This window comes from Cheilinus undulatus, linkage group 8 (genome assembly GCF_018320785.1).
Source record: "Cheilinus undulatus linkage group 8, ASM1832078v1, whole genome shotgun sequence".
In the NCBI taxonomy this organism is placed as follows: Eukaryota; Metazoa; Chordata; class Actinopteri; order Labriformes; family Labridae; genus Cheilinus; species Cheilinus undulatus.
Window position 1 is genome coordinate 51,058,237 of NC_054872.1, and position 27,342 is coordinate 51,085,578.

General features: G+C 41.8%; 1 protein-coding gene across 4 annotated transcripts in view; it reads right to left on the reverse strand.

The window, feature by feature from the left end:
• si:dkey-22o22.2 (neural-cadherin) overlaps positions 1-27,342 on the reverse strand; it is a 220,855-nt gene that overhangs the window by 105,933 nt on the left and 87,580 nt on the right. For 3 of the 4 annotated variants that reach the window (XM_041793004.1, XM_041793006.1, XM_041793005.1), the window contains 3 exons: positions 19,362-19,550; positions 14,616-14,841; positions 10,046-10,250 (listed from right to left, as the gene is read on the reverse strand). In XM_041793004.1, the coding sequence (XP_041648938.1) occupies positions 10,046-10,250; positions 14,616-14,841; positions 19,362-19,550 (620 nt within the window). Of the gene's footprint in view, positions 1-10,045; positions 10,251-14,615; positions 14,842-19,361; positions 19,551-26,780; positions 26,882-27,342 lie in introns of those variants that run through there. The other variant, XM_041793007.1, reaches the window with a different exon arrangement.

The following is a 27,342-nucleotide window of genomic DNA, read 5'->3' on the forward strand; positions in this document are numbered from 1 at the left end:
TACAGCGGGGGTCCCCGGTCTCTGGCACCTTTATTTTGGGGGTCGCGGGCTGAAAAGGTTAAGAACCACTGCTCTAAATGAGTGTGCACTCTTTCATCCATATTTCTGCACATTCTGTCAAAGGGAACCTGAAAAGGGGGACACGCCCTCAGTCAAACTAGGTCAACAACTCTCTGTTGACCACCCAGATCATTAGCATATGAAGGGTCAACAGGAGATATATTCCTGGCCCTGGCCCTAGTCATTTTAAAACTGGGTTAGGGTTAGAGGTGATGTAATGATGTATGTAAGAGCCTCAATCAAGTCCAGTTGGCCCCCTTTTAGACCAGGTTTGGAGACTCCTTCATGTTTAAACAGCAGTCTATCTGTACTGTTAGTAACCATGGTACTGTCCATGGTGCTGAAACAAGACACAGCCCTGCACTCACTCCTGAGACACTAAAAACTTTATTCTCTTTATTGTCTTTATTTTTAAATGACTGGAGTGAGAAGGGGAAATATTTTTTTGTAGAAGAGAATCATTGAAATGCAGCCTTTAGTTTCTAATTCATACTTTTGTTTATTCAGTAGAATCTGTGCTGCTGAAAACACGCCAGCGCAAGACACTTCATTAAACAGATCTTTAAAACAGCAGAGCTTGTTTACCTAATATCACATTTTGTTCATTAAATTCCATTCATAATGCGGTTTTGAATACCGCCCATTAGATAAGCCATGTGTTACATAAGTGAGATTAAATATTGCTGAACAAACACGGCCTTGGAACAAAGAGAGAATACGTGATGGTAATGTGGTGCAATGGGGTAAACATAAAGAGAGGGCTGCTGTGTTTTAAAGATCTCCCTCTGCAAAGAGCTGAAGTGTTCAGAAAGTCATGTATTCAGAGTTTAAGAAAGCAGGAGTTAGCCAGGATTATGTGACTGCTCAACATTAAACTGTGAAGCTGAAGAGAGGACAGCAGGGACGTCTGAGAAGATGAGCTCCACATGTCTTTACAGGAAGTCTAAAATGACCACAAGCACATCAGCAGGAAGCACATCACAAGTCTGACTGTGATAAATAGAAACATGTTTGAATGATTAATGTTATGATCTCATGACATCTTTAATACTAATGTCTCTTTTCAGATGGAGGTCATGCAGCTTTGCTTATATGGTCGTGTTAAGTGGAGAAAAATGACGCTTTTTCAGGATTAACATGTTTCTAGCAGCTACAGCTAAAGCTAATATGGATTCTAGTAAATTTATCCCACTTTATCTCGCTATCAAAATATTAAAAGCTGTAATTAGTGGGGATGCTGTTGATGCTGTTGGCACTATTGATATTCGCGTTGGACATTTTGTTTATTATTATTCTTCCACGCTGGCTATCTCCTGATTCATACATTGCTGTATAGTCACCGTTTAAACTTTAAAAAAATTCAGTTTCTTTGCCATTTGACTGCTATGACTTTTCTCATTTCTAACTCTTATAATTTTTAAAATATGGCTATTTTCATGCAATTTTCAGATATTTCTATGCTTTTTCAGCTATTGAATGCAATTTTCAGCTATTTTAAGGCCAAAATAAGTTATTTTTATGCTATTTTCAGCTATTTAAGGCTACTTTCAGCTATTTTCTGGCTATTTTCAGCTATTTTAGGCTTCTTTCAGCTATTTTTATCCTTTTTGGGCTACTGAATGCCATTTTCTGCTATTGCCACTTTATGCTATTTTTATGCTTTCTTCAGCTATTTTGGGGCTTTTGGCTATTTTCAGCAGTTCTTTCACAATTCAGCTCTTAGCATCACCACACAATTTCAGCTGAAATTGCAATTTTGATCTGGTTATACATCACATTTGTCTCATGTTTAACAGGCCTTAGATACAGGTTCAGGTTACTTTATTTGTACCCGTAGGTGGATTTGTTTTGCACTCAGTGAGATTACAACATCCATGTCAAATGGAGATCACAGGACATAAGCAACAACAAATAGGAGAAATGAAGGTTATTTAAAACCTCCTAAGACATGGAGCTATTTAGGACTCGCTGATTGGCCAACGACACCTCTTTATGTGAACCCCTGATCTTCTTGTTTCTCCTTTCAAAATAAAATCAACCTTTCTAAAATACAATCTCAGAGTAAATCACACTAAATCATGCACAGCTCTCAAAACTGAACATTTAATGGAATTGCATTATTTTTGTGTGTGTACAAACTCGATCTTTATTTGTGTAAAACTTGAAACCAAATGACTATATTGATCATTTTCTGTTGTAATATCTCAACAATCTCCCCTCCTAGGTTTAGTCAGAATCCACAGGTTTTAAAAGTTTGGGTGTTACATTAGTTGGAAAAGCTTAACATGACTTGACATCCCTGTTTTCCAAACTAACTCATGCAAACATGATGAAGACAAATGTCTGCTGCTGCTGGAGAGAAACCCATTTTCCCCTCATTTCTTCCTCTCCTTTAAACCTCGCCCGCCTCCTAAATCCTCAGCCACCACGTCGTCGCCTTTCCCCCGCTCCCGTCCAGTTCACCCACTATCCCGAGCCACTGGAGCTTAAGCCAAAAAGCTATTTTCCATTCCCATAAAGCCTGATTTAAGTGGTGAAGCTGCCGAGCCGACCACCTGAGCACAGATTTCCTCCACAGCCCTGAACCCCTGACACACCACCTGTTTGGTAATAACAGCGGGGCAGCGGAGGGGCACGCTGAGGAGATTTAGATGCACGGCTGCTCCTGCAAACATGGACTGAATATTTAGAGGTCTTAGCCGAAGAAAAGAGCAAATCTGTTTACCATTTTTACTCCAGAACCGACAGGTAAATATGTTTGTATGACTCAGTGTTAAAGACGGATACAAGCAAGGAAGGGAGTGAGAGTCCAGAGCAAACAAACACTTCTGTACTGAGAAATGATGAAACCTGGACATATGTAGACCAGACTGACTAGAAAATGTTATCTTCAAACTTTAGTGCTAAATATGCAGCTTTAAAACTGATCTCTGTCTTCTCATTAACACCACAGAAACGTGGTTTAACATCCTGTTGTAGTAAATAGCCCAGTACATTATCATGATGTACAGCATCATCTCCTCTTCAGCTGAAGTGCTGTCCAATCAGTACACATCTTCTTGTGTCTTATCATGTCATGTTGTACTGCATACTGTCATGTATTGTACTGTAAAACATCGTACTCTATTGTCTCTACTTGTTTTGGTGTGAATTGTATTGTCCCTATCATACACTATTGTGTTGTGTATTGCAGTATCTTATTCTATCTCTGGCTCAGTCTGAGGTCCTGAGTGCTGCAGAACAGGTTTTCATTGAGGAGGTCTCTGAACTTTGCTTCATTCAGCTTTTTCTCAATGCTGACCAGTCCCCGGATCCCTGCTCCTGAAAAACACCCCCACAGCATGATGCTGCCACCACCATGCTTCTCTGTTGGGATGGCATTGGGCAGGTGATGAGCAGTGCCAGATTTCCTTCAGACGTTATGTTTAGAATTAAAGAAAAACAGATCAATCTTGGTTTCCAAATAAAATCTTATGGTATTCTACCTTACCCTGCCCTGCCCTGCCCTACCTTGTCCTGTCCTGTCCTGTCCTGTCCTACTCTACCCTACCCTATCCTGCCCTGCGCTTTCCTTTTCCTATCCTATCCTGTCCTGTCCTGTCCAGCCCTGCCCTGTCCTGCCCTGACCTATCCTATTCTATCCTTTTCTAACCTACCCTAGCCTTTTCTTTCCTATCCTATCCTATCCTATCCTATCCTATTTCCTTCCCTACCCCATCCTATCCTACTCTACCCTACCCTATCTTACCCTGCCCTTCTCTATCCTTTCCTATCCTATCCAATCCTATCCTACCCTAGCCTTTCCTTCCCTATCCCATCCTATCCTATCCTATCCTATTCTATTCTATCCTATCGTATCCCATCCCTTCCTATCCTATCCAATCCTATCCTACCCTAGCCTTTCCTTCCCTATCCCATCCTATCCTATCCTATCCTATTCTATCCTATCCTATCCCATCCCTTCCTATCCTATCCTATCCTATCCTATCCTATCCTACTCTAACCTACCCTATCTTACCCTGCCCTGCGCTATCTATCCCATCCCATCCCATCCCAGCCTAGCCTAGCCTAGCCTAGCCTAGCCTAGCCTGCCCCGCCCTGTCCTATCCTGTGATGTCCTGTTCTATCCTGTCCTATCCTGTCCTGTCCTTATCTGTCCTGTACTGTCCTATCCTATCCTGTCCTGTCCTATTCTATCCTGTCCTGTCCTATCCTGTCCTGTCCTGCCCTATCCTATCCTATTCTGTCCTATCCTACCCTATCCTGTCCTGTCCTGTCCTGTCCTATCCTATCCTATCCTGTCCTATCCTATTCTGTCCTGTCCTGTCCTGTCCCATCCTGTACTATCCTGTCCTGTCCTGTCCCATCCTGTCCTGTACTGTCCTGTCCCATCCTGTCATGTCCTGTCCTGTACTATCCTGTCCTGTCCTGTCCCATCCTGTCCTGTACTGTCCTGTCCCATCCTGTCCTATCCTGTCCTGTCCTTTCCTATTCTGTCCTGTCCTGTCCTATTCTTTCCTGTATTGTCCTGTCCTGTCCTGTCCCATCCTGTCCTGTCCTGTCCCATCCTGTCCTATCCTGTCCTGTTCTGTCCTGTCCCGTCCTACCCTAAAAAGTCATTTAAACACTCTTCACAAAGATCTAGACTGTTCTCTTTGATGTATTTTACCAGGATCACCGCTGTCATATCAAATGGAGTCAGTGTTAGTCAGGTGTATCATGGTTGTCATGGTGTCCTTACTCTACTCAGGGGAATTTTTACATTATTGTACTTTACCAGAGTAAATTTTCTAAATCCTTACTCACCAAGCATCAGAAATGTCTCATGCATTGGTAGCACTGGTATGTGTTTATGACTAAATGTGTGTCCTGTCATTAGTAGAAGAGCTTTCATATGAGCACAGATGTAGAGTCTATATGGGACACTAGCTGACAATACTGCAGTACACTTGGGGCAAACTTTGCTATCCAGCTATCTGGACCAGCAGAAATGTCTGATGTCTTGGGTGCAGCACATGCTGCATTCTGGTAGCTGTTGGCTCTGAGGGCATGCTGCAGAAGTAGAACTCAGCTTTGTGTGGAGGTGTAGCATGCAGAGAGGAGGCTGTAGCTTTAACTGGCTGTATTTACCATCAACACTGATTGGATATTCACATATCAGTGGTGGAGATTTCCTTTTTAAGTGATTATATTGCGGCTGAACACAGCTGGAACATGAACATGGGGCTGAGGGTGAAAACCAGATGATGCAAGGGAAGCATTACGCTGAAACGAGGGAGAGTCCAGGCTGGAAATGTCGGGAAAAGCTGAAGGCAACAGAAAGTGCAGATGCTACAGTAAGATGTAATGTAGACTGCTCCCTAGACACCTGCTGATCACAAACACAGACGTAAACACACACTCACACATGTGTGCACACAGAGCCTGTAGAGTGAATTAGCCAGCAGAGCTTATAGAGCAGTCAGGCCTTTAGGGGACGCCGCTAGTTTAGCAGCTATTCTCTGTCTGTTCAACCATCTGGACCCTGAGAGCAGGTAATAGTGGAATCCTCTAGGTGTGACGATCAGCGTGAGAGAGTGGGTTGATGTGAGCAGATGCAGCGATCTGTGCTGTGAGGTTTACGAGCCCTCTGTGAAAACGGGAGTCAAGAGCAAAGTTTTTACACTTTAGCTTGTGAGCCTCAAGTCAAAGACAAATTTGGTATCTCCAAATCTTTGGCATACTTTAAAATATGTTCAGGTCTATTTTTACATAATTCAGGGTTTGTAACGGTGGCCCTCTTAACAAGACATGCCCCTTTACAACTGTAAAAATGGATGATTTCTCTGGCTTTAAATGGAGACAATTCAAAGCTAAAAATCTGTTAACCTTTAAAATCACTCCCTATAAGCTGCTCTGACAAAACATGATTTTATCTTGCAGTACATGGGAGTTACTGGTCAACTGCTGCTACAACCATTCGATTTTTTTGGTGGTTTCAGCTGGAGCAGCAAGTCTCATGGCATAATCATAGCCATGGTGCTGTTGCAGAGCATCAGTGTAGTCAGCTGGACTGTGGTATGTTTACAGGACTCATACAAACTTTTGTTTTATTGCCCCAAATCAACAGGTTACTCCTTGTTTCTGATCATCTAAAGCAGTGTTACTCAACCCTGTTCAACCAAAGAGCCAAATTATTGAAAAATGCTGTCACAAGAGCCACAATCTAAGTGGTGAAAAGTGACTAAAATGGGCAAAAAAGCTGTAAAAAGGTGGGAAAATGGGGGAAAAGTGGCATTTCGTGGCAAAAGGCAGCTTAAATGGGAGAAAAATTGCAAAGAAGCAGGATGAAAGTGGCTAAAACTCATGAAAAGGGGCATAAATGGGATAAAAGTGGCAAAAATGGTTGAAACAGTGGCTAAAAGAAGTGGTAAAAAAGGGCTCAAAGCAGCAGAAATGGTTAAAAGTGGCAAAAAATGTAAAAAAGGGCAAAAATTAAGTTTGACACTTAAGTTTGACCATTAAAACCTACTGTATAAGTGAGAGAAACAAAGTGGTTAATGTAACACAATGATACATTTCTGAGGTCAAAGTTTAAAAGACCTATTTCAAATTAAGACATAAAAAAGTCACAAATCATCACAAAAGAGCCACAGGTGTCTCTAGAGCCACAGGTGTCTCTAGAGCCACATGTTGAGTGTCACTGATCTAAAGCTGTGGTTCTCAACATTAGGGTTTGGACGCGAGACACTAAGAGGGGGCCTGCAGATGCATAGAAAAAAAAATACAAGTACATTTTTTACTCTTTTGCCACTTCACACAATCTTGCAAATTTTAACACATTTTTGCCACTTCAAACCAATCCTGGTCAATTTCAAACCCTTTCCACCACTTATTTTCTGCCTGTTTTTGCCACTTCTAAACCAGTGTTCCACTTTCCACTTATTGTTGCCTGTCTTGAACCATTACAGCCACTATAAACCACTTTTTTACCACTTTTTATGTCCATGTTTGCCCATTTAACCACATATGCCAATTTTTTCAACCCTTTTCACCTAATTTCCACCCATTTTTGCTACTTTAAAGCCAGATCAGTCACTTTTTGTTACCCTTTTACCACTTTTTATCCCAGTTTTTAAGTGCTGCCTCTCTTGACTCATTACTGCCACTATAAACTACCTTTTCAACACTTTTTATGCCCATTTTTGCAGGTTTAACCAAATTCTGCCAAATTCTGCCTATTTTCTGCCTCAATCAACCTTTTTGCCAGTTTATAACATTTTTTATCCCATTTCACCAAAGGTACACCCATTTTTCCACTTAAAACCCACATAAGCCACTTATTGATTCTTTTTACCACTTTCTATTCCAGTTTTTGCCCCATTTTACTTTTGGATATGGCCATTCATGCCAGTTTAACCAATTTCTGCCAAATTTTGCCTATTTTTCTGCCTCAGTCAATTCTTTTTGCCAGTTTGTAAAAATTTTCATCCCATTTTACCCATTTTTGCCACGTAAAAGCCATATCAGCTACTTATTATTCCTGTTCTACCACTTTATATGCCAGATCATTTTTTCACTTTAACCCATTTTTGCCATTTTTTTCTTTTTTGCCCATTTTATCTGAGTGTTTTTCACCCATTACTTCCAGTATAAATCACTTTTTTCTACACTTGATATGCACATTTTTGCCACATTTCACTATATGTACAGTTTTGCCAGTTTAACAATTTTCTGTCAAATTCTGCCTATTTTCTGGTTCAGTCAACCCTTTTTTTTCCAGTTTATAAATTTTTTTTTATCCCATTTAACAAAAGTTACACCCATTTTTATCACTTGAAAGCCATATCAGCCACTTATTAATCCCTTTTACCATGTTTTATTCCGGTTCTGTTTTTTACTTCAACCCATTTTTGCTTTTTTTTCTTTTTGCCCATTTTTATCTGAGTGTTGCCTCTCTTGACCAATACTTCTACTATAAATCACTTTGTCTACGCTTTTTATGCCCACATTTGCCAGTTTAACAATTTTCTACCAAATGCTGCCTTTCTTTCTTCCTCAGTCAACCCTTTTTTTGCCAGTTTCTAAGAATTTTGAATCCCCTTTCACCAAATTTCCACCCATTTTTGCTACTTTAAAGCCAGATCAGTCACTTTTTGTTACCCTTTTACCACTCTTCACCATTTTTACACCTTAACTGATTTTTGCCATTTTAGTGGGTTTTTTGGTCACTTTTTTCAAGTTTTTGCCACTTCTAAACCACTTCTGCAACTTATAAAATACATTTTTACCACCGTTTCCTCCATTTTTAACCCATTTAAGCTCTTTTTTTTTAACAAAAGGAATTTACATTTTTAAGTAGGCTATTTAAAACATGTTTCTTTGATAAGAGTGTTTTTTATTCACGTTAAAAACAGAATACAGATACCACAGCTTAACTTTACAATGGACCATGACTTTGCTGACCTTCATGGGCCCCCTGTTTGGCTGGGCCCCAGAAAGCTGTTCAGGCTGTAGTCAGGTCATGGCTGGCCATCATATCCCCATGTACACTGTATGACAAACATGCATGATCCAAAACTGGATGACATTAGCACCTTTGCTTAACCCCTTAAAGCCTGAAAACACAAATTATGGCCCGAAAATTCTAATTCTTTGGAAATGAAATGTTTATTTCACTTTCTACTGAAATCCCCCCAAAATCCATATATCCATAAAATGTAACATTTATATATATATATATTTTTATATTATTTGATACTTTAGGTGTTTTTGGTAACTGATAATCAACTTGAGGGCATTTTTATCATTTTTCAGATTGTATTCAGATGTTTTTTTCAGTAATTTATGATCATATTGATTAGATAAGGGTATCTCAAGGGTATGTATAAAATATGCGACAACAGGCTTTATGCTTCATGTTTACTCTCTTCACCATGGCGGTGTTTGGTGTGCTTCCTCCTTCAGCCTGCTTCCTCATCCCTGCTGTCCTCAGTGTTCCACCCACATTTCTGATCAGGGAAGGTAAAATCACTCTCAACACACCTCACACTACAAGAAAATCTTTATTGATCTTTACAACCATCAGACAATCAGGCCTTTGCTAAATCTGGTCAGAAGAGGAGGGATGGGTCTGGCCACAAATCAGTGTTCTGTTCTTGACCTTTTCCCTAGGAGGGTCACCTTAAGACTGACTGCGTTTTTATGTACTGGATTTAATTGGAAAGTGCTTTCTAAGTTTATTTTTCATCCCCAAAGCATAATTTTTCTAACCTCAAAGTACACAAAACTTCAGGCAAGATCAGGCAACTTAAGAGGTAAAACAATATTTCTTATCAATGACTCTTGTCTCTAAAACAAAGGCGTCGCAGCTTTCTTGGATTCTTGAAGCCATCCAGTCAAAGAATAAACTTCTATCACTCTTTCTAAAGTGTTATCTAAGACTTAACAGCAATCTGAGCTGTCAGCAGCAAACGTGAGGTCTTTACACGGATGAACTTTGAGTCAATTGCACCCTAAAGGATAATGATTTACTCATGTAATCATTATTTATGTCAAAAACACTGAAAAGCAAACTCTTGCACATTCAAACTGCTGATCATCCTGTTCAAATCTGAACATTTCTATTCTGAATGAAGCCTGATAGGCTAAATTTTCTTCATGAAAGCGTCACAGGACGCTGGTTGAAACAAGTCAAACAACGCAGCGTGTTTAGTCTGAGCATGCATAATGAACACAGCGGCAAAATAAACAGTAAATGAAACTGTTGCATCACAGTGTTGGATACAGCCGCAGCCCTCTCTCTCATTTCAAATTAATGAGTTTTCATCAGAGAGCGGCACGTTCAACAGTCAAGGGGGTCTTTTTTTCAACGAGTGCAACAGCTGGATTTATTCTGTTTATCAGCAGACATGAAGCATTTCTGCAGTTGAAAATTACTGAAATTTGACATGTGTGTACACACAGAAACCCCAGCTCCACTTTATTGTGTGGATCGTGTTCGTACCTCTGCCACGCCGCTGAGGCCGGTGTCAGGCTCGGAGGCGCGGACCTGCAGGGTGTGGAGGTTGTGTCCACTCTCGTAGTCCACAGTCCGGGTGAGGCTGAGCGCTCCGCTCTCCTGATTGATGCTGAACAGATTCCCAGGATTCACCAGCAGCATGTAGGACAGACTCTTCTTCTGGAAGGAGACGGCCTGAACCACTGCGACACTGCAGAGAGAACAAAACAGGAGAGGAAGGAGTTACATATAGGGCTGCACAGTAAATCATGATAGCATCGTTACCACACCACGAGCATTCACAATAAACACATGACAAAAGTCCTAAATTACTGCAACAAAAATTTAAATGTTTGACAAAGACAATGCAATTACTCTGTTTTGATTTAGCAGGAGGAAACGACACTGTAGTGGCAGTTTTTGTCGATATTGTGCAGTCATAATTCCAATTATCTGAAAGATGCTCCCAGTGGATGGAAAAGTCATTTTTTTTCCAAGAAAGCACTGCAGTTTATAACCAATAAAGGCAGAAGATCCTGGAAAATGCTGGTCAGGATGGACAGAGAAAAAATAAGAAGTTAGTCTTCATTAATCCTTTGAGGAAAACTTAAGTTCTACTTTCCTTTGGTGGGACATGCTACAAACACAGAGGCTGAAATACATGGACATGAACGATCAGGATGCTATGAAGAAAGGTTTCTAGTCATAAGAGTTAAAACAGATAAAATCTAGGGAATAAGAAATGTCTATGATTATCATGAGAAGTAAAAAAGTCCAGAAATGTAACTGTGTTAGTGTTAGTAAGTGACTATCCAGGCAACCTGTCCTGTTTCAGCACCATGGACAGCGGCACATTTTCATTCAGTTATTTCCATTAGTTTTGGGCTTTTTAAAACTGACTAGCTACCTTTCTCTAATAAGTTAATGGTCTTAATTACCATATAAGCCTTCTCTGATACAGTACAATGTTAATTCTACCACTATTGGTCCATTTAGAGTTAGCAGAGGGGGTTTATGAAATAGCCTTCTTATGACCTTACACTTGCTATCACAGTGACCTGGATAATTTTATGGATATTTTGGATACTCTCCACATTTAGATGAAAAACAAGAGTAAACTGCATGACGCACAATGGCTGTTTTTGCACTCAAATATCATCAGACCTACACTATATTGCCAAAAGTATTCGCTCACCTGCCTTGACTCACATATGAACTTAAGTGACATCCCATTCTTAATCCATAGGGTTTAATATGACGTTGGTCCACCCTTTGCAACTACAACAGCTTCAACTCTTCTGGGAAGGCTTTCCACAAGGTTTAGGAGTGTTTTTATGGGAATTTTTGACCATTCTTCCACAAGTGCATTTGTGAGCTCACACACTGATGTTGGACCAGAAGGCCTGGCTCTCAGTCTCCACTCTAATTCATCCCAAAGGTGTTCTATGGGGTTGAGGTCAGGACTCTGTGCGGGCCAGTCAAGTTGATCCACCCCAAACTCTCTCATCCATGTCTTTATGGAGCTTGCTTTGTGCACTGGTGCACAGTCATGTTGGAACAGGAAGGGGCCATCCCCAAACTGTTCCCACAAAGTTGGGAGCATGGAATTGTCCAAAATCTCTTGGTATGCTGAAGCATTCAGAGTTCCTTTGACTGGAACTAAGGGGCCAAGCTCAGCTCCTGAAAAACAAGCCCACACCATAATCCCCCCTCCACCAAACTTTACACTTGGCACAATGCAGTCAGACAAGTACCGTTCTCCTGGCAACTGCCAAACCGATAGCGGTTTGGCAGTTTCATGTTTCAGACACTAGCCTCAGATAAACTTCAGGTCACATGAAGTTTGGAGGTTTGTAGCGATTGACTCTGCAGGAAGTTGGCAACCTCTGTGCACTATATACCTCAGCATCAGCTGACCCCACTCCATCATTTTACGTGGCCTACCACTTGGTGGCTGAGTTGCTGTCGTTTCCAATCACTTCCACTTTGTTATAATACCACTGACAGTTGACTGTGGAATATTTAGGAGCCTGGAAATTTCACCACTGGACTTGTTGCACAGGTGGCATCCTATCACAGTACCACACTGGAATTCACTGAGCTCTGAGAGCGAGCCATTCTTTCACAAATGTTTGTAGAGACAGTCTGCATGCCTAGGTGCTTGATTTTATACACCTGTGGACATGGAAGTGATTGGAACACCTGATTTCAATTATTTGGATGGGTGAGCCAATACTTTTTAGGAATATAGTGTATATCTTTTGTGAATAAGTACATGATATCGACCACAGAGCAGAAGAAAATGATGCACAGCTACAATCCATTCATATTATCACCAGGCCTCAACATGTGAAATACACACACACTCACTGGTGGAATTAAGATTCCCAGTAAACAGCACAGCTGTCAGTCTAACATAAATCCTGTTTCTTCAGTAGCTGATGATGTTTTAGAAGTCCATGGGAGGCTGAAGTCAGCAGAGCAGTGCTCCACATTTCCTCCTCCAAACAGACTCAGAGAGAGAGCTGGTCAGCGCTGCGTTCAAAGTCTCAAACCTTCATGGTTTATTCTGCACTCACACACCATCACAACCTGCTTAATCAATGTGAATAAAACACACACAAACACTCAGGCACATAAACAACAGACACTAAGGGGAAGATGAGGAGGCAGAGACCCACACCAACACCCACACACATGCTCACAGGGTGGCATGGATACTTGGATATTAATACAATGTGCTTTACGCCAGCAGCCCCCAGGGATCCACACTCACCCAGCCTTCATGTTTATCCAGTCCTCGCTTTTAATAAATATTTGAATTTGCCACACTTTCAAATTCTCTGCCTCAGGCCACGCTCATGCATCTGGGTCCTCTTCATCCATCCTCCTGTCCTTCTCCTCTTCCCCTCCACCCTTCCTCCTACTCCTCCTCCTCTTCCTGCTACATCTCATTCTTTCTTCTCCTCCTTTACCCCCTTCCACCTCCACTTCTCCTCTCCGTTGTCCTCTCTCCCCCCTACTTCTCCTTTTGTCTCGCTCTACAGGGCTCATCTTTTCACGCATCGCATGACATGCAAAGCCAAAGAGGTGGCTCTGGAAACACACAAATACACACTCAGCCACACACACACACACACACCCCCACACACACACACACACACACACACACACACACATGCAGATGCCATTTCCACACTGAGTATCTGAGGCAGTGGGATGTAAATGATGTTTCTGTAAATGTGGGGGGCACAAACAGAGCAAAAACATTCACAGTGAAACAAGAGTTAAAAATCCACCACTTCCTATTTATATGATTAGAAAATATTTTTAAAAGGAAGACTGAAGAGTTTGAGTCAAATTAATGACAAAATACTTCTGACCAAGAATTCTGAATTTTGTAAAATATTGTAAAATTTTTAATCCTTTTATATATTAGCATAAAAGACTATTGTCTGTCTGTCAGTCCATTAATCCATCCATCCATCCATCCATCCATCCGTGCATCCATCCATCCATCCATCATCCATCCATTCATCCATCCATCCATCCATCCATCCATCTATCCATCCATCCATCCATCTATCATCCATCCATGCATCCATCCATCAATCCATCCATTCATCTAGTCATCCATCTATCCATCCATCCATCCATTTATGTAGTCATCAAGCCATCCATCCATCATTCATCCATCCATCCATCCATCCATCCATCAATCCATCCATTCATCTAGTCATCCATCCATCCATCCATCAATCCATCCATTCATCTAGTCATCCATCCATCCATCCATCCATCAATCAATCCATTAATCTAGTCATCCATCCATCCATCCATCCATCAATCCATCCATTCATCTAGTCATCCATCCATCCATCCATCCATCAATCCATCCATTCATCTAGTCATCCATCTGTCCATCCATCCATCCATTCATGTAGTCATCCAGCCATCCATCCATCATTCATCCATCCATCCATTCATCTAGTCATCCATCCATCCATCCATCCATCCATTCATCTAGTCAGTCATCCATCCATCCATCAATCCATCCATTCATCTAGTCATCCATCTGTCCATCCATCCATCTATGCATGCATCCATCTATCCATCCATCCATCCATCCATCCATTCATCTAGTCATCCATCTGTCCATCCATCCATCCATGCATGCATCCATCTATCCATCCATCCATCCATTCATGTAGTCATCCAGCCATCCATCCATCATTCATCCATCCATCCATTCATCTAGTCATCCATCCATCCATCCATCCATCCATCCATTCATCTAGTCAGTCATCCATCCATCCATCAATCCATCCATTCATCTAGTCATCCATCTATCCATCCATTCATGTAGTCATCCAGCCATCCATCCATCATTCATCCATCCATCCATCCATCCATCCATCCATTCATCTAGTCATCCATCTGTCCATCCATCCATCTATGCATGCATCCATCTATCCATCCATCCATCCATCCATCCATCCATCCATCCATTCATCTAGTCATCCATCCATCCATGCATCCATCCATCCCTTATAAACAGTACTACATCTGGACTTACCGTTGTCCTACAGCTGTGTTCTCAGGTACATTCAGGCTGTAGGTAGAGTTGGTGAACTGTGGAGGGCGGTATCCAGCCAGAATGGACACTGCAGCTGGGGCACCTTTACGACCACGCCCATCCACCGCCTGCACCTGCAGCAGGTACTCCTTACTGGGTGTCAGAGGTCGTCCTGTTGTTTTTATGTCACCAGATCGACGGTCTACCTCAAAACACTCCTCCCCACCTGAACAGAGAAACAGAAAATCAGAGAGAATGAACAAAGATGCTGGTACAACACTTCTGATAGCATTTAAAACCAACGCTTGTTTATTCTAATTCTTTCCAAACACCAAAGATGAAGCTTAAATTAAGAGAACGCTTTTATAGAGTTATTTCTGTCCTTCTGTTAAATCAGACGCATGTGTATTGGCAACAAAAACAAACACCTTTCTGGCACTTTCAGCAGGATGTTAAGTTTTCTAACTTGTGCATTCAGAAGGCAAATAAAAGAAGAGCTTAGATAAAAACCCTCTCCTCACAGTGTGCTTACTTAGCTTCACCTTACTGAGATATTTATGGGATGATGCTGTGGTGCTTTTGTTCATGTATGCTTTCAAACAAGCTCCCCTATATATATATTTAGTTCATCCAAGACTGTTCAAGTAGTTTCCCTATTAAAGAGGGCAGAACTCAATTAACAGTCATAAATAACACCAGTATTATTGTTATAGCCAAGAAAACACAGTAGGAAATATGTTTAGAGATGATAAAAGAGTGGATTAAAAAGGCACAAAACCTGAGGGAAAGGAGGAAATAGTTTAATGATGAGGAGGAAAATAGAGTCAAGGAGAGAGAGACAGTGATTTAAGGTTAGGATGTATGGGTGAGAGAATAATAAAAAGAGAAATGAAGGAGGAGTGCAATCCTCAGCTGTTGACCAGAGGCTTTAAAACCAGCAGCAGCTGCATCCATCCTGTCACTCATCTCCTCCTCCTCCTCATCTATTTGTGACTGGGGTTCATGTGAGTCTCACTGATGTGCTTTCATTATCAATCAGAGGTCAGCTTCATTGTCTCAGCTGCAAAATTAGGACTTTTATTTCATGTTTCAGACACTAGCCTCAGAGAATCAGCTGGGTGTGAGCAAATGTGTTTGATTTATTTCTGATAGAGGATATTAGTAGTTTAGACAGCACTGAAGTCATGACACTTAGCTTTGCATGAAGCGCAATTTAAAAGCCGCCATGGATTTATTCTAGAACTCACGTACAGTTTGTCAAAATTCCTTACGCTTAAATCTATTTCAATTCCATATGCTCTTAATGATACAAAGCACTTTATTTTGAAGACTAAAGGGAGATTCCACCAATGGGCAACGTTGCCCTGACACGCTAGGGCAGTGGTTTTCAAACTTTTTTTGACCAAGGCACACCTAAGGTTAAGCCAAAATCCCAATGCACTCCATATTTAAATTAATACAAAATAGATTTTTAAAATAATGTTACAGTCAAGATGGCAAATAAGGAGAGATAAAGGGAACAGCTTTCTGGGGCCAAGACAACTGGAGGATCATGGAGATGGCAAAAATGGGTTAAAAGTGACAAAAACTTCTTTAAAAATCCAAAATAATGGCAACAATGTATTACAAGTGCCTTAAAAAATTAAATGACGTTAAAAGGTGGTTAAAAAGTGACCGAAAAAGCAAAATTGGGCACAAAAGTGGTCAGACACAGGCAAAAGTGGGCAAAAACTGGCAAAAAGGTGGAAAAAAATAGTTAACTAGTGGCAGAAAAGTGGCAAAAAAAGGGTTAAAGTTGCTAAAAGGTGGTAAAAAGGGTTAAAAGTAATGGAAAAAATGCAAAAAAAAAAAAGGCCAAACCAGGTTTTGAAATTGGGCGAAAAGTGGTAAAAAGGCAGCAAAAATGGGTTAAATGTGCCAAAAAGTTGCAAAAATGCTTGAAAAAAATTAGCAAACTAGTCTAAGTTGTCAAAAAAGCGAAAAAATGGGTAGAAAAATTGGTTAACTTAGTTAAAAATAGCATGAAATTAATAATTTCAACACCAGTTTCAACCCAAAAATAGCCTGCCATGCTTTTCAGCTCTAAATGAGGTTACTGTTAGCCAGGATGCTAGCACCAATGCTACTGATCCAACACACATGCACTGATTTTACCAATAAATCCCAACTGGTTAGGTCCCGTTCTCTAAAGCTGTTCTGGCTCTCACATCATTCCTTGGATAGTTGGGGCATTATGGCTGATAATAAAATCCTTTAGGTGAGACTGGATGGTGTTTTCACTGTTGATCTCTGTGATGGTGCAGAGATCTGAATCTTCAGCTCTCTGATTTCAGCCCTGATGGTTCTCCAAACTTTCTAAAGAGGCCCGGCTCCTCCACTGTCCCTCAAACTGTAATTTAAGTGGCTTAAAGTGGGTAAAATCACATTAATGCTACTAATTGGCTTCACACACACTTCTTGAATATATTTCCATACTGGCATGATATTAAAAACATTTTAAATGTAAATTATTGGATTATTCCTCAGTACACATGTAGTCACATTACGCCAAAGGGAAGTGAGAAGCTTTTAATATTAAAGCATTAGAAATTAGCTCTTAAAATATCTCTCCTCCTCCTCCTCCTTCTCCTCTTCGCCTGTAAAATAATAAAAAATAAAAAAAAACCACAGCCACCGGCGCCCATCCGCCCACCCTCCCACCCGCTGCCTCTCCAGAGACTTTTCTATTATTCCCGAATCTGGGAGCTTTCTTTGCCCCAGGGAGCGATTAACAGCGAGGCTCCATGCCGTTTATGTGCGTTTTTCTCTCCCTCTCTCACTTGACGGTAATTGAAATTCAACAAGTCAAATTTTATTTATAAATCGCTCCTTTGAACAAAACAGGTTTGTCACAGAGTGCCTGGCGGAGAGGCAGCGGACCTAATTACAGATACAGGCAGGAGATAAGAGCAGGAGAAACCCGTGACAGCTTTTAGGAATTTAAAAAAAGAGACCAGAATAAGGAGGAGGGCTGGCTGCTGTAGGTAACACTCCTCACATACGCTGCAAAAAAATCTAAAAAGAGGAGAGTATGGATGCTGCAGAAGCTTGTTTCTATGACTGAGGGGTCTTTACATCATCACACCACTACTGCTTATCCCCCTGAACTCAAAACCAGCCACCAGAAGAAGAAACACTTCCCACCGTACTGTGTGTATCAGAGTGTGCAAATGATAAAAATGCACCAGATGTGAAGAAGACAGGACTCAGCGCTGAGGCTGATTTTGAGGCTACATGATCAGAGCTGCTCCTTCTTGAAATCTTAATATTTAACATGTCCAATCAGATTTACCAGACTGATATCAAGATGAAGGAAATAATGATCAGGAAGTAACACACTTATTGTTAATCTAAGTTAGTTAAAGAGTGATGATGGCAACAGCTGCTCCTCTGACCTCACATAACAGCCCACTTCTTTGAACCATCATGGACTTAAAACAAGCAGGTCATCAGTTAAAACACGCCTTTACAGCTGTTGAGATATGAATCGCTGCAGTGCAGGGATAAAGTCAGACAGCTCACAGGCTGAGCTCCCACACAGAACGTCAGAGACGCTGTGCAGAGTGAGAATACTCACTGCATGTTGCTGTTATTACTCACATTAAACCTGGAGAGGAGAGAACGTTTGTTTAACCTTATACTGACACAAACGCTCACTGCAGATCAATTTAATAAGAAGGTCAGGCAAGGCAGGAAATTTTGCAGAAACCAAATGACAAAATCCAGTTTAATTTCAGAATCAAACTCTCTGTGTCGATGCCAGACAAATGACAGATCATATTTCACTTTCCTGCAAAACTTAGCTAAACTTCATAATGGGGCGTTGCCAAGCCCAGAGAATGACCCCTGATAAACCCAGAGAATGACCCTGATAAACCCAGAGAATGTCCCCTGATAAACCCAGAGAATGTCCCCTGATAAACCCAGAAAATGGCCCCTGATAAACCCAGAGAATGTCCCCTGATAAACCCAGAGAATGGACCCTGATAGACCCAGAGAATGTCCCCTGATAAACCCAGAAAATGGACCCTGATAAACCCAGAGAATGTCCCCTGATAAACCCAGAGAATGGACCCTGATAGACCCAGAGAATGTCCCCTGATAAACCCAGAGAATGTCCCCTGATAAACCCAGAAAATGGCCCCTGATAAACCCAGAGAATGTCCCCTGATAAACCCAGAGAATGGACCCCGATAGACCCAGAGAATGGCCCCTGATAAACCCAGAGAATGGACCCTGATGAACCCAGAGAATGGCCCCTGATAAACCCAGAGAATGGACCCTGATAAACCCAGAGAATGGACCCTGTTAAACCCAGAGAATGGACCCTGATAGACCCAGAGAATGTCCCCTGATAAACCCAGAAAATGGCCCCTGATAAACCCAGAGAATGGCCCTTGATAAACCCAGAGAATGGACCCTGATGAACCCAGAGAATGGCCCCTGATAAACCCAGAGAATGGCCCCTGATAAACCCAGAGAATGGACCCTGATAAACCCAGAGAATGGACCCTGATAAACCCAGAGAATGGACCCTGATAAACCCAGAGAATGGACCCTGATAAACCCAGAGAATGGAATGGAATTCTTCAGGAACTCCCAAAAGGAGATGTCTCAGCCTTCTGCCATTACAGTCCAACCCCAGGTAAGTAAAAGGAAATAGAGACTGAAGAGAAGCAAGAGTATACAAAAGAAAAGCAGACTTACCATCCAGTAAAAAGTACTGGACTTGTCCCAGAGTCCCGTCTCGCTGCTTTGCTGACAGTCGGTACACCACAGATCCAGGTGAGGCGTCAGGACCCACAGCGGCCAGGTAAGGAGAGGGAAACATTACCCACTGCAGGTCGGCCTGACTGGGCATGCTCAGAGTCAGCCTGCACAGGTACCACTCATCACCTAGAGGGAGACAAGAGAGAGACACATTGTGCTGTTTTATACTGCAGAAAAAGGACAATTACACCAAATTTTGAAGGTAAATTGAAGTGGAATTAGCTTTTTTTTTGGTGCAGTAACAGGTTGGTATTGTCGTTTGTAGCCGAGCAGCTTGTTAGCTAAGCTAGCTCCACTTATTCAGACTGTGGCATGAAAGCTGAGCCGCTCTCAGCCAAAGGGGAAGAGCCGACATCTTTGCAAACAAAACCCATCATTGCTTTCTCGTCTTTCATCCTCGCAGAGGTTCTACACAAGACAAGAGTGAAGAAGTGACAGAGAGGAAGAGAGGAAGGTGAGAGGCTCCTCCAAAATAAAACAACCAAACTTTCAGAAGATCACTCAGAAACATCCACACAGCAGGAACTTCCACATACTGACTCAAAAATACACACGTTTGTCTGCATCTATGCTTCTTCTCCTCCTGTCTTTGACTTTTTTTCATGTCATCTGGTTCTGAGAGGGGATTTGTTTGGTTTGAAGGTGCCTCGCCGCTCGCTGTTGTTTTGGCTCTTGTGTTGTTTCACTGCAGCGGAGGAGACAACAGCCTGAACAAGAGAGGAAACTTCACTTCAGAGACGTGAGAGACGAAGAGAAAGGGATGAGGAGGAGACGGGGGGAGGAGGTGAAAACGCGACAGTGTCTGCTTCTGTCTTTTTTTGTATCGTCTCTGAAGGTCTGTCAACAAGCTGAGAGGGAGGAAGAGGAAGACTAAGAAAGAGGGGTAACACTTTATAATATGGTACACTGGAACTGGCAGAGTTACTGGGGAAGAAATGAGTAACCTCCATTATATTTAGTACAGCTATTGGGTAAAGAACAAGAGACTTAGTCGGTTATAACCCAGCCAATGTATGTGTACCTTATTGTAAAGCAGGGGTCATCAACCACATCTGCACAAGGGCCAGATTTAGTCTCCACAGAGACTCCGGGGGCTGGACTTTCAAATAAACACAAATTAAATCAATATTTTGGTCTTATTAAAATATTACTGTATCAGTATTTTTGTCTCTTTTCAAAACGCAGGATAGTTTTAGGTATTACAGTGAGATCTATCCCTGTTATCTATAATGCAGCAGAACACAAGGAGACAGACCGGCCCACAGAAATGTCCGGCCCCTGAAAATCCCCAATAATGGGCCCTCCTCAACTGTGATTAAGCACTAATATTAAATCATTTTTGACACTCTTTAACCCATTTTTGCAACTTTGCCAGGCTATTTTTGCAATATTTTTGCCACTTTTAACTCATTTTTGATACCTTTTTGCCTCTTTAAAATATTTTTTCTTACTGTTTTTTCTAACCCCGTTTCATCACTTACTCAGGCCATTTTTGCAACATTTCTGCCAGGCTTAACCCATTATTAAAAATATATTTACTAATCATGAATGATTTTCTATAAAGACAGTTCAAAATAAGATCATTCTAAAACTATTTAAATAATAATTGTTTTTGGATGGATTTAACAGCTGCAGACATTTGAAGCCAAAAGAAACTCCTCAAACCAAAACATCTTCTTTTCCTCCTTTTCTGAATTCAATGATCTTCTGGGGGCTGGACAATAAGCTTTGGGGGGCCTGATTCGGCCCTTGGGCCACCAGTTGATGATCAGTGTTGTAAAGTGTTAGCTGAGGAGGAGAGAAAGCCAAGAGAACAAAGGAAAGACGAGGAGCAGGACAAGGTGACGAAGGAGAGCAGAAGTCTTCCAGCTCAGCGCCCCTCTGCCTCCTTCTGCGTCGCCGGTCTCGGGCTCATAAAATCCAGAATAACCACATCTATTTCTGTCTGTTGTTTTACATATGCTGCGCTGTGGGCCGCGAATGAAAGTGAAATGAAATCTGTCCCATTATCATGATAAACATCAACACATCCAGGCACAGCGCCGCTGGTCAGCGCACGTGTCCGCTCTGGAAAAAACGGCATAAAACTCGCCGTCTCAAATCAAGGAGAGAGGGGAAGGAGGGCTGTCAGCAGGAGGAAATGTCTCTTTAACTCCTCCAGGCTGGTGAAAGGTCACTGACACCAGAATAATGACATTTATTTATCCTCATGTGGTCCAAGAAGAGCGGCAGCAGCGGTCTGCTGACAGAGCTTCACAGGGTTCACTAAGAACGTGACAGTCACTGGAGAGACCAGGAATCAAGACCAGGAAACCTCTACCTCTGCTTTGATTTGGTTTTAAACATGTTAAAATCTGTCCCTCACTGAAGCTGCCTTCAACCAGCACATTAGTTCACTTTGGTTTGGTATGGTACGCTTTTATTTGAATTTCTAAGGTCTAAGGTTTGATCTGTTCCACCCTACTTTTCTGGTATCCTTCTATGAGGGTTCAGCATGTACCTACAGTTGCTAGAAAAAGTATGTGAACCCTTTGGGATTTCTTGGATTTCTGCATAAATTGGTCATCAACTGTGTTTTGATCTTCATCTAAGTCACAACAATAGACAAACAAAGTCTGCTTTAACTAATACTGCACAAAAAATGATATGTTTTCATGTTTTTATTGAACAAACTATGTAAACATTCACAGTGCAGGGTGTAAAAAGTATGTGAACCCCTCGGCTAATGACTTCTCCAAGAGCTAATTGGAGCCAGGAGTCAGCCAACCTGGAGTCCAATCAATGTGATGAGATTGGATGTGTTGGTTAAAGCTGCCCCGCCCTATAAAAAACACACCAGTTTTGAGTTTGCTGTTCTCAAGAAGCATTGCCAAAAGAGCTCTCAGAAGACCTACGATCAAGAATTGTTGACTTGCATGAAGCTGCAAAGGGTTACAAAAGTATCTCTAAAAGCCTTGATGTTCATGTGTCCACGGTAAGACAGACTGTCTACAAATGGGGAAGGTTCAGCACTGTTGCTCCTCTCCCTAGGCGTGGTCGTCCTGCAAAGATGACTGCAAGAGCACAGTGCAGAATGCTCAATGAGGTGAAGAAGAATCCTAGAGTGTCAGCTAAAGACTTAGAGAAATCTCTGGCACATGCTAACATTTGTGTTGACAAATCTACAATAAGTAAAACATTAAACAAGAATGGATTTCATGGGAGGACACCACGGAAGAAGCCACTGCTGTCCAAAAAAACATTGCTGCACATTTGAAGTTTGCAAAAGAGCACCTGGATGTTCCACAGCACTACTGGCAGAATATTCTGTGGACAGATGAAACCAAAATTGAGATGTTTGGAAGGAACACACAACGCTATGTGTGGGAAAAAAAAGGAACAGCACACCAACATCAAAACTTCATCCCAACTGTGAAATATGGTAGAGGGGCCATCATGGTTTGGGGCTGCTTTCCTGCCTCAGGGCCTGGACGGATTGCTGTCATTGATGGAAAAATGAATTCTCAAGTTTATCAAGACATTTTGCAGGAAAACTTAGGACCATCTGCCCGCCAACTGAAGCTCAACAGAGGATGGGTGATGCAACAGGACAACGACTGAAAGCATAGAAGTAAATAAACAACAGAATGGCTTCAACAGAAGAAAATACGCCTTCTGGAGTGGTCCAGTCAGAGTCCTGACCTCAACCTGAATGAGATGCTGTGGCATGACCTCAAGAGAGCGATTCACACCAGACATCCCAAGAATATTGCTGAACTGAAACAGTTCTGTAAAGAGGAATGGTCCAAAATTCCTCCTGACCGTTGTGCAGGTCTGATCTGCAACTACAGGGAACGTTTGGTTGATGTTATTGCTGCCAAAGGAGGGTCAACCAGTCATTAGCCTAGTGGTTCACATACTTTTTCCACCCTGCACTGTCAATGTTTACATGTTTTGTTCAATAAAAACATGAAAACATATCATTTTTTTGAGCAGTATTAGTTTAAGCAGACTGTGTTTGTCTATTGTGACATCGATGAAGATCAGAACACATTTTATGACCAATTTATGCAGAAATCCAAGAAATCCCAAAGGGTTCACATACTTTTTCTAGCAACTGTTTTTGACCTTAAAGGAGGGAACTAGACTCATAGAGTGCAATAATTAGTTAAAACGATTGTCACTTCCCATGTGACAGTGGTAATAGAGGACAAACAAAAAGCAGACCTGCAGCAGGCCATGCCCCATCTCTCCAGGTATCCTGACCCCTCCATGCACCAGGTGCTTGTTAAAATAAGCTGCCTGCTCTGTATCTAGCAGGTGACCCTTCCCATCCTTGCTCACCTGTGCATATCAGCATTAGACCCACGGTCCAACAATGATACCCAAGTGGAGTACAGCCATTGCCTCAGCATCCAGGCCTCACAAGAGCAAAGTAAGACCAGGATGAACAAGGACCGAAAGACTGTGCATGCTCAGATCCCTGGAACACCCCACTGTCTCGCTCAGCGAAGCCATCACCCCATGCACGAGTCCACGTCTGTGCTTGATCTCAGCCTCATCGTCAGTGGATCGTTGGATTCCACTGCCTACCACTGCTCTGCAACTGGCCGCTCAATATTCACAGACACAGATTCTATGGCAGCATGCAAGGCGTCTCCAAATGTCTGGATCTTTGTTTTGGTCCAGGAGACGTGCAATCCCAGTGCTTCAGCACATTTACCACCCCTCACTCTGCCATGAAGGTGTGGACTCTGTTGTTTTTCAACAGATTGTTTTCCCTGGTAAAATGCAATGACATGGATTGTATTTAAATACACAGCAGTAGATATAACGACAGTGAAAGAGCAGACTGGTCATAGTCAGTCTAAACTTCTTCTATACATCACAGCATTCACTCGTATCTTTCCACTCGGCCTCCTGAGCAGCAGAAATGTGGCTCTGATCCTGAACGGTAGGCTGATTCCCAATGTGAGCCGCTGAACTTAGCTTAGAACTCACTGAGCACATGCATGCATGCATACATAAATGCAGAGGAATGTCCACCTCCAGGCTGCTGCCGGCCCGGAGCAAGGAATACGGACGGAGGATGACGCTGGGGCTGGAAACCTGAATACTGAGCAGACTTTTCCACGTGTGGATGGACGTGTTTGTCCTTTGAAGCGTGGCGTGAACCTCCTCTCACGTCTCGGCCTGACGTGGAATGAGTGTGAAATGATGTTAACTAACTTCCTGTCTTTATTTCTGCTCAACGTCAGTTTCTGCCTTGTGTATTTTTCATATGCCGAAGTGATTCTGGAACAAATCTTCGGCCGAGTTTAGCCTCTGTGGAAGCAGTTAGGAATGCATGAAGAAACTTGTGAATATGAGCATTTTTCTTCTGCTCAGTTTTTCACCCATGAGTTACCGCTTCTACCCACAATCCCTTGTGTTTTGGAGTAATACCTTGCTGTCGGTTGGATTGAATTTGTACTCCCAAAGTACCAAACCACAGTTTAAATGTTGGAGTAGCATTTAAAGGCAAACTTTCCTGGCTGCCTTGATCCTAAACTCCTCTTTTTTCTCCTCAGGTTGGTGTGCTGCCTATCACAGAACTTTATTTAAACTGCTAACTGAATACAAACAAAAGAAGGCCGCCAGCCTGATGAAAAGGGAAGGAAATGTGATAAAATGTCCTTGATTTGGAGTTCAGGCTGCTTCTATAAAATCAATCATCACTATTCTATCTGTGGTTTAGCAGCTGGTGAAAACATTTCTCATTCTAACTGATGCTTTAAAAGAGTGAAACCAGCCCACACAGTTCCTCTGAGGCTGCAGCATCGTTTAGCCAGCAACAGTTCTCTCAGCTAATCAGAGCTCTGCATGTTCAGTCCATCTGCAATATGGCAAGACATCCATCCATCCATCCATCCATGCATCCATCCATGCATCCGTCCATCCATGCATCCGTGTGTGCAAACTGATTAATAGATCATTTCTGAGGTAATCTTTTCCTTTTTAAAGGTTTTCAGGGGGAATAGTATGTAGTGTGGATGCAGAGCATCCACACTATTGGTATTCGCGTTGGCCATTTTGTTTATTATTTTTCTTCTGCACCGTCTATCTCCTCCTTCATACTTTGTCGTATCGACACCGTTTCAACTTTAAAAAATTCAGTTTCTTCGTCATTCGACTGCTGTGACTCATTTCTAACTTTAATAATTTTAAAAATATAGCTATTTTCATGCTATTCTATCTTTTACAATTTTAAAAATATAGCTATTTTCATGCTATTCTAACTTTTACAATTTTAAAAATATAGCTATTTTCAGCTATTTCTGTGTTTTTTCAGCCATTGAATGCAATTTTTCAGCTACTTTAAGGCCAAAATCAGCTATTTTTATGCTATTTTCGGCTATTTTTAAGCTACTTTCATTTCTTCACTTTCATTGCTATTTTATTGTTTTTTGAGCTATTGAATGAATGAATGAATTCAGCCACTTCTATGACATTTTATGCTATTTTATGCTTTTTTTTTAATGCTTTTTTCAGCTATTTTTGTGCTTTGGCTACTTTCAGCAGTTCTTCCACATTTCAGCTCTCAGCATCCCCACACAATTTCAGCTGAAATTGCAATTTTGACCTAGTTCTGATTAGGGGTGCAACGATTCATCAATCTGGATCAATATCGATTGTTTAAGCAATGATTCAGTCAAATCGATTGAAAGTAGAAACATCAATATTAAGTACCGTTTTTACCTTACACTTTTATTTTGAAAGTCCCCCCACGTGCTTGGTTATGACAGTTTCCACCCATCCACTAGTCACAACACCGCTAGGTGTGGATAGCAGGTAATGGCTAGCAGCCAAGGGAGTTTCAATATTGTTTTTTTTTCCTTTATGTAAAAAGTAACAGATTGTGGTAAATGGGTTCACATCGTCAGATATCGATCGCAGGCCTCTAAATCGAATCAAATCGAAATCGAATCTTGGCAGACTTTGTGATATCGGTAAATATCGAATCATTGTTCTGAGAATCGATATTGTATCGTATCACGATGAAACGCCCCTAGTTCTAATTACGACATTAAGGAGCCACAAAACATCATAAAAGAGACACAAATTGAGTATCACTGCACTACATGGACGAAAGTATTGGGCCACACTTGTTAATTACTGAATATTATCAGACATTTTCACAGGTGTATAAAATCATCATCTAGCCATGCAGTCTCCATGTGCAAACATCTCTGATCCTAAATTTCACCCCTGATGGATATTCCAGTCAACTGTCAGAGATAGTTTTAGAAAGTGGAGGAGTTTAGGAACAACAGACACAAAGCAGAATACCACATAAGTCACTAGCGCTGCATTTCCCCATGAACCCGTAGTTCTCACATGATCTTGTGGTCTCTCTTCTCCAGCTGCTCAGGGCTGTGCTCTGACGTGCACTCGAACAAACTGCAACATGCACCCTGACATGGGGTAGGTGAAATTTGCAGGTAAATCCTGTTAGCACCTAATGCATGGAAGCAGAGAATATTTGCACGCTACTGACAATCTGGTGACAGGAGACATGTTTTTGGTAAGTTTTGAGGAAGAAGAGTGAGCTGTCATAAAGGCCACATCACGGCTACTAGAGTGGAACAGATGGATGAGGAAGGAGCAGCAGAATGGAGTGCTAATTTGCTCTGTCTCCACAGATTTGTGGACAGAAGCTTTCCTAAACTTAACAGCGTGGTGCATTCAGGCCTGATCTCTCCTCAGTAAATCAGACGGACATCACCAAGGTCAGTGTCTGTGTCTGCAGCACTGAGGGGAAGTGCTGCATGGCAAATGCTAAGAATTATCACCCATTTCTTCTGTGTAAATACTCCAAAATGTTGCATGAGAACGGGAAACAAGCAACGATTCTGACCAAGTCTCTTCAGATGGAGTCCTACAGCGCTGTGAAGCAGGA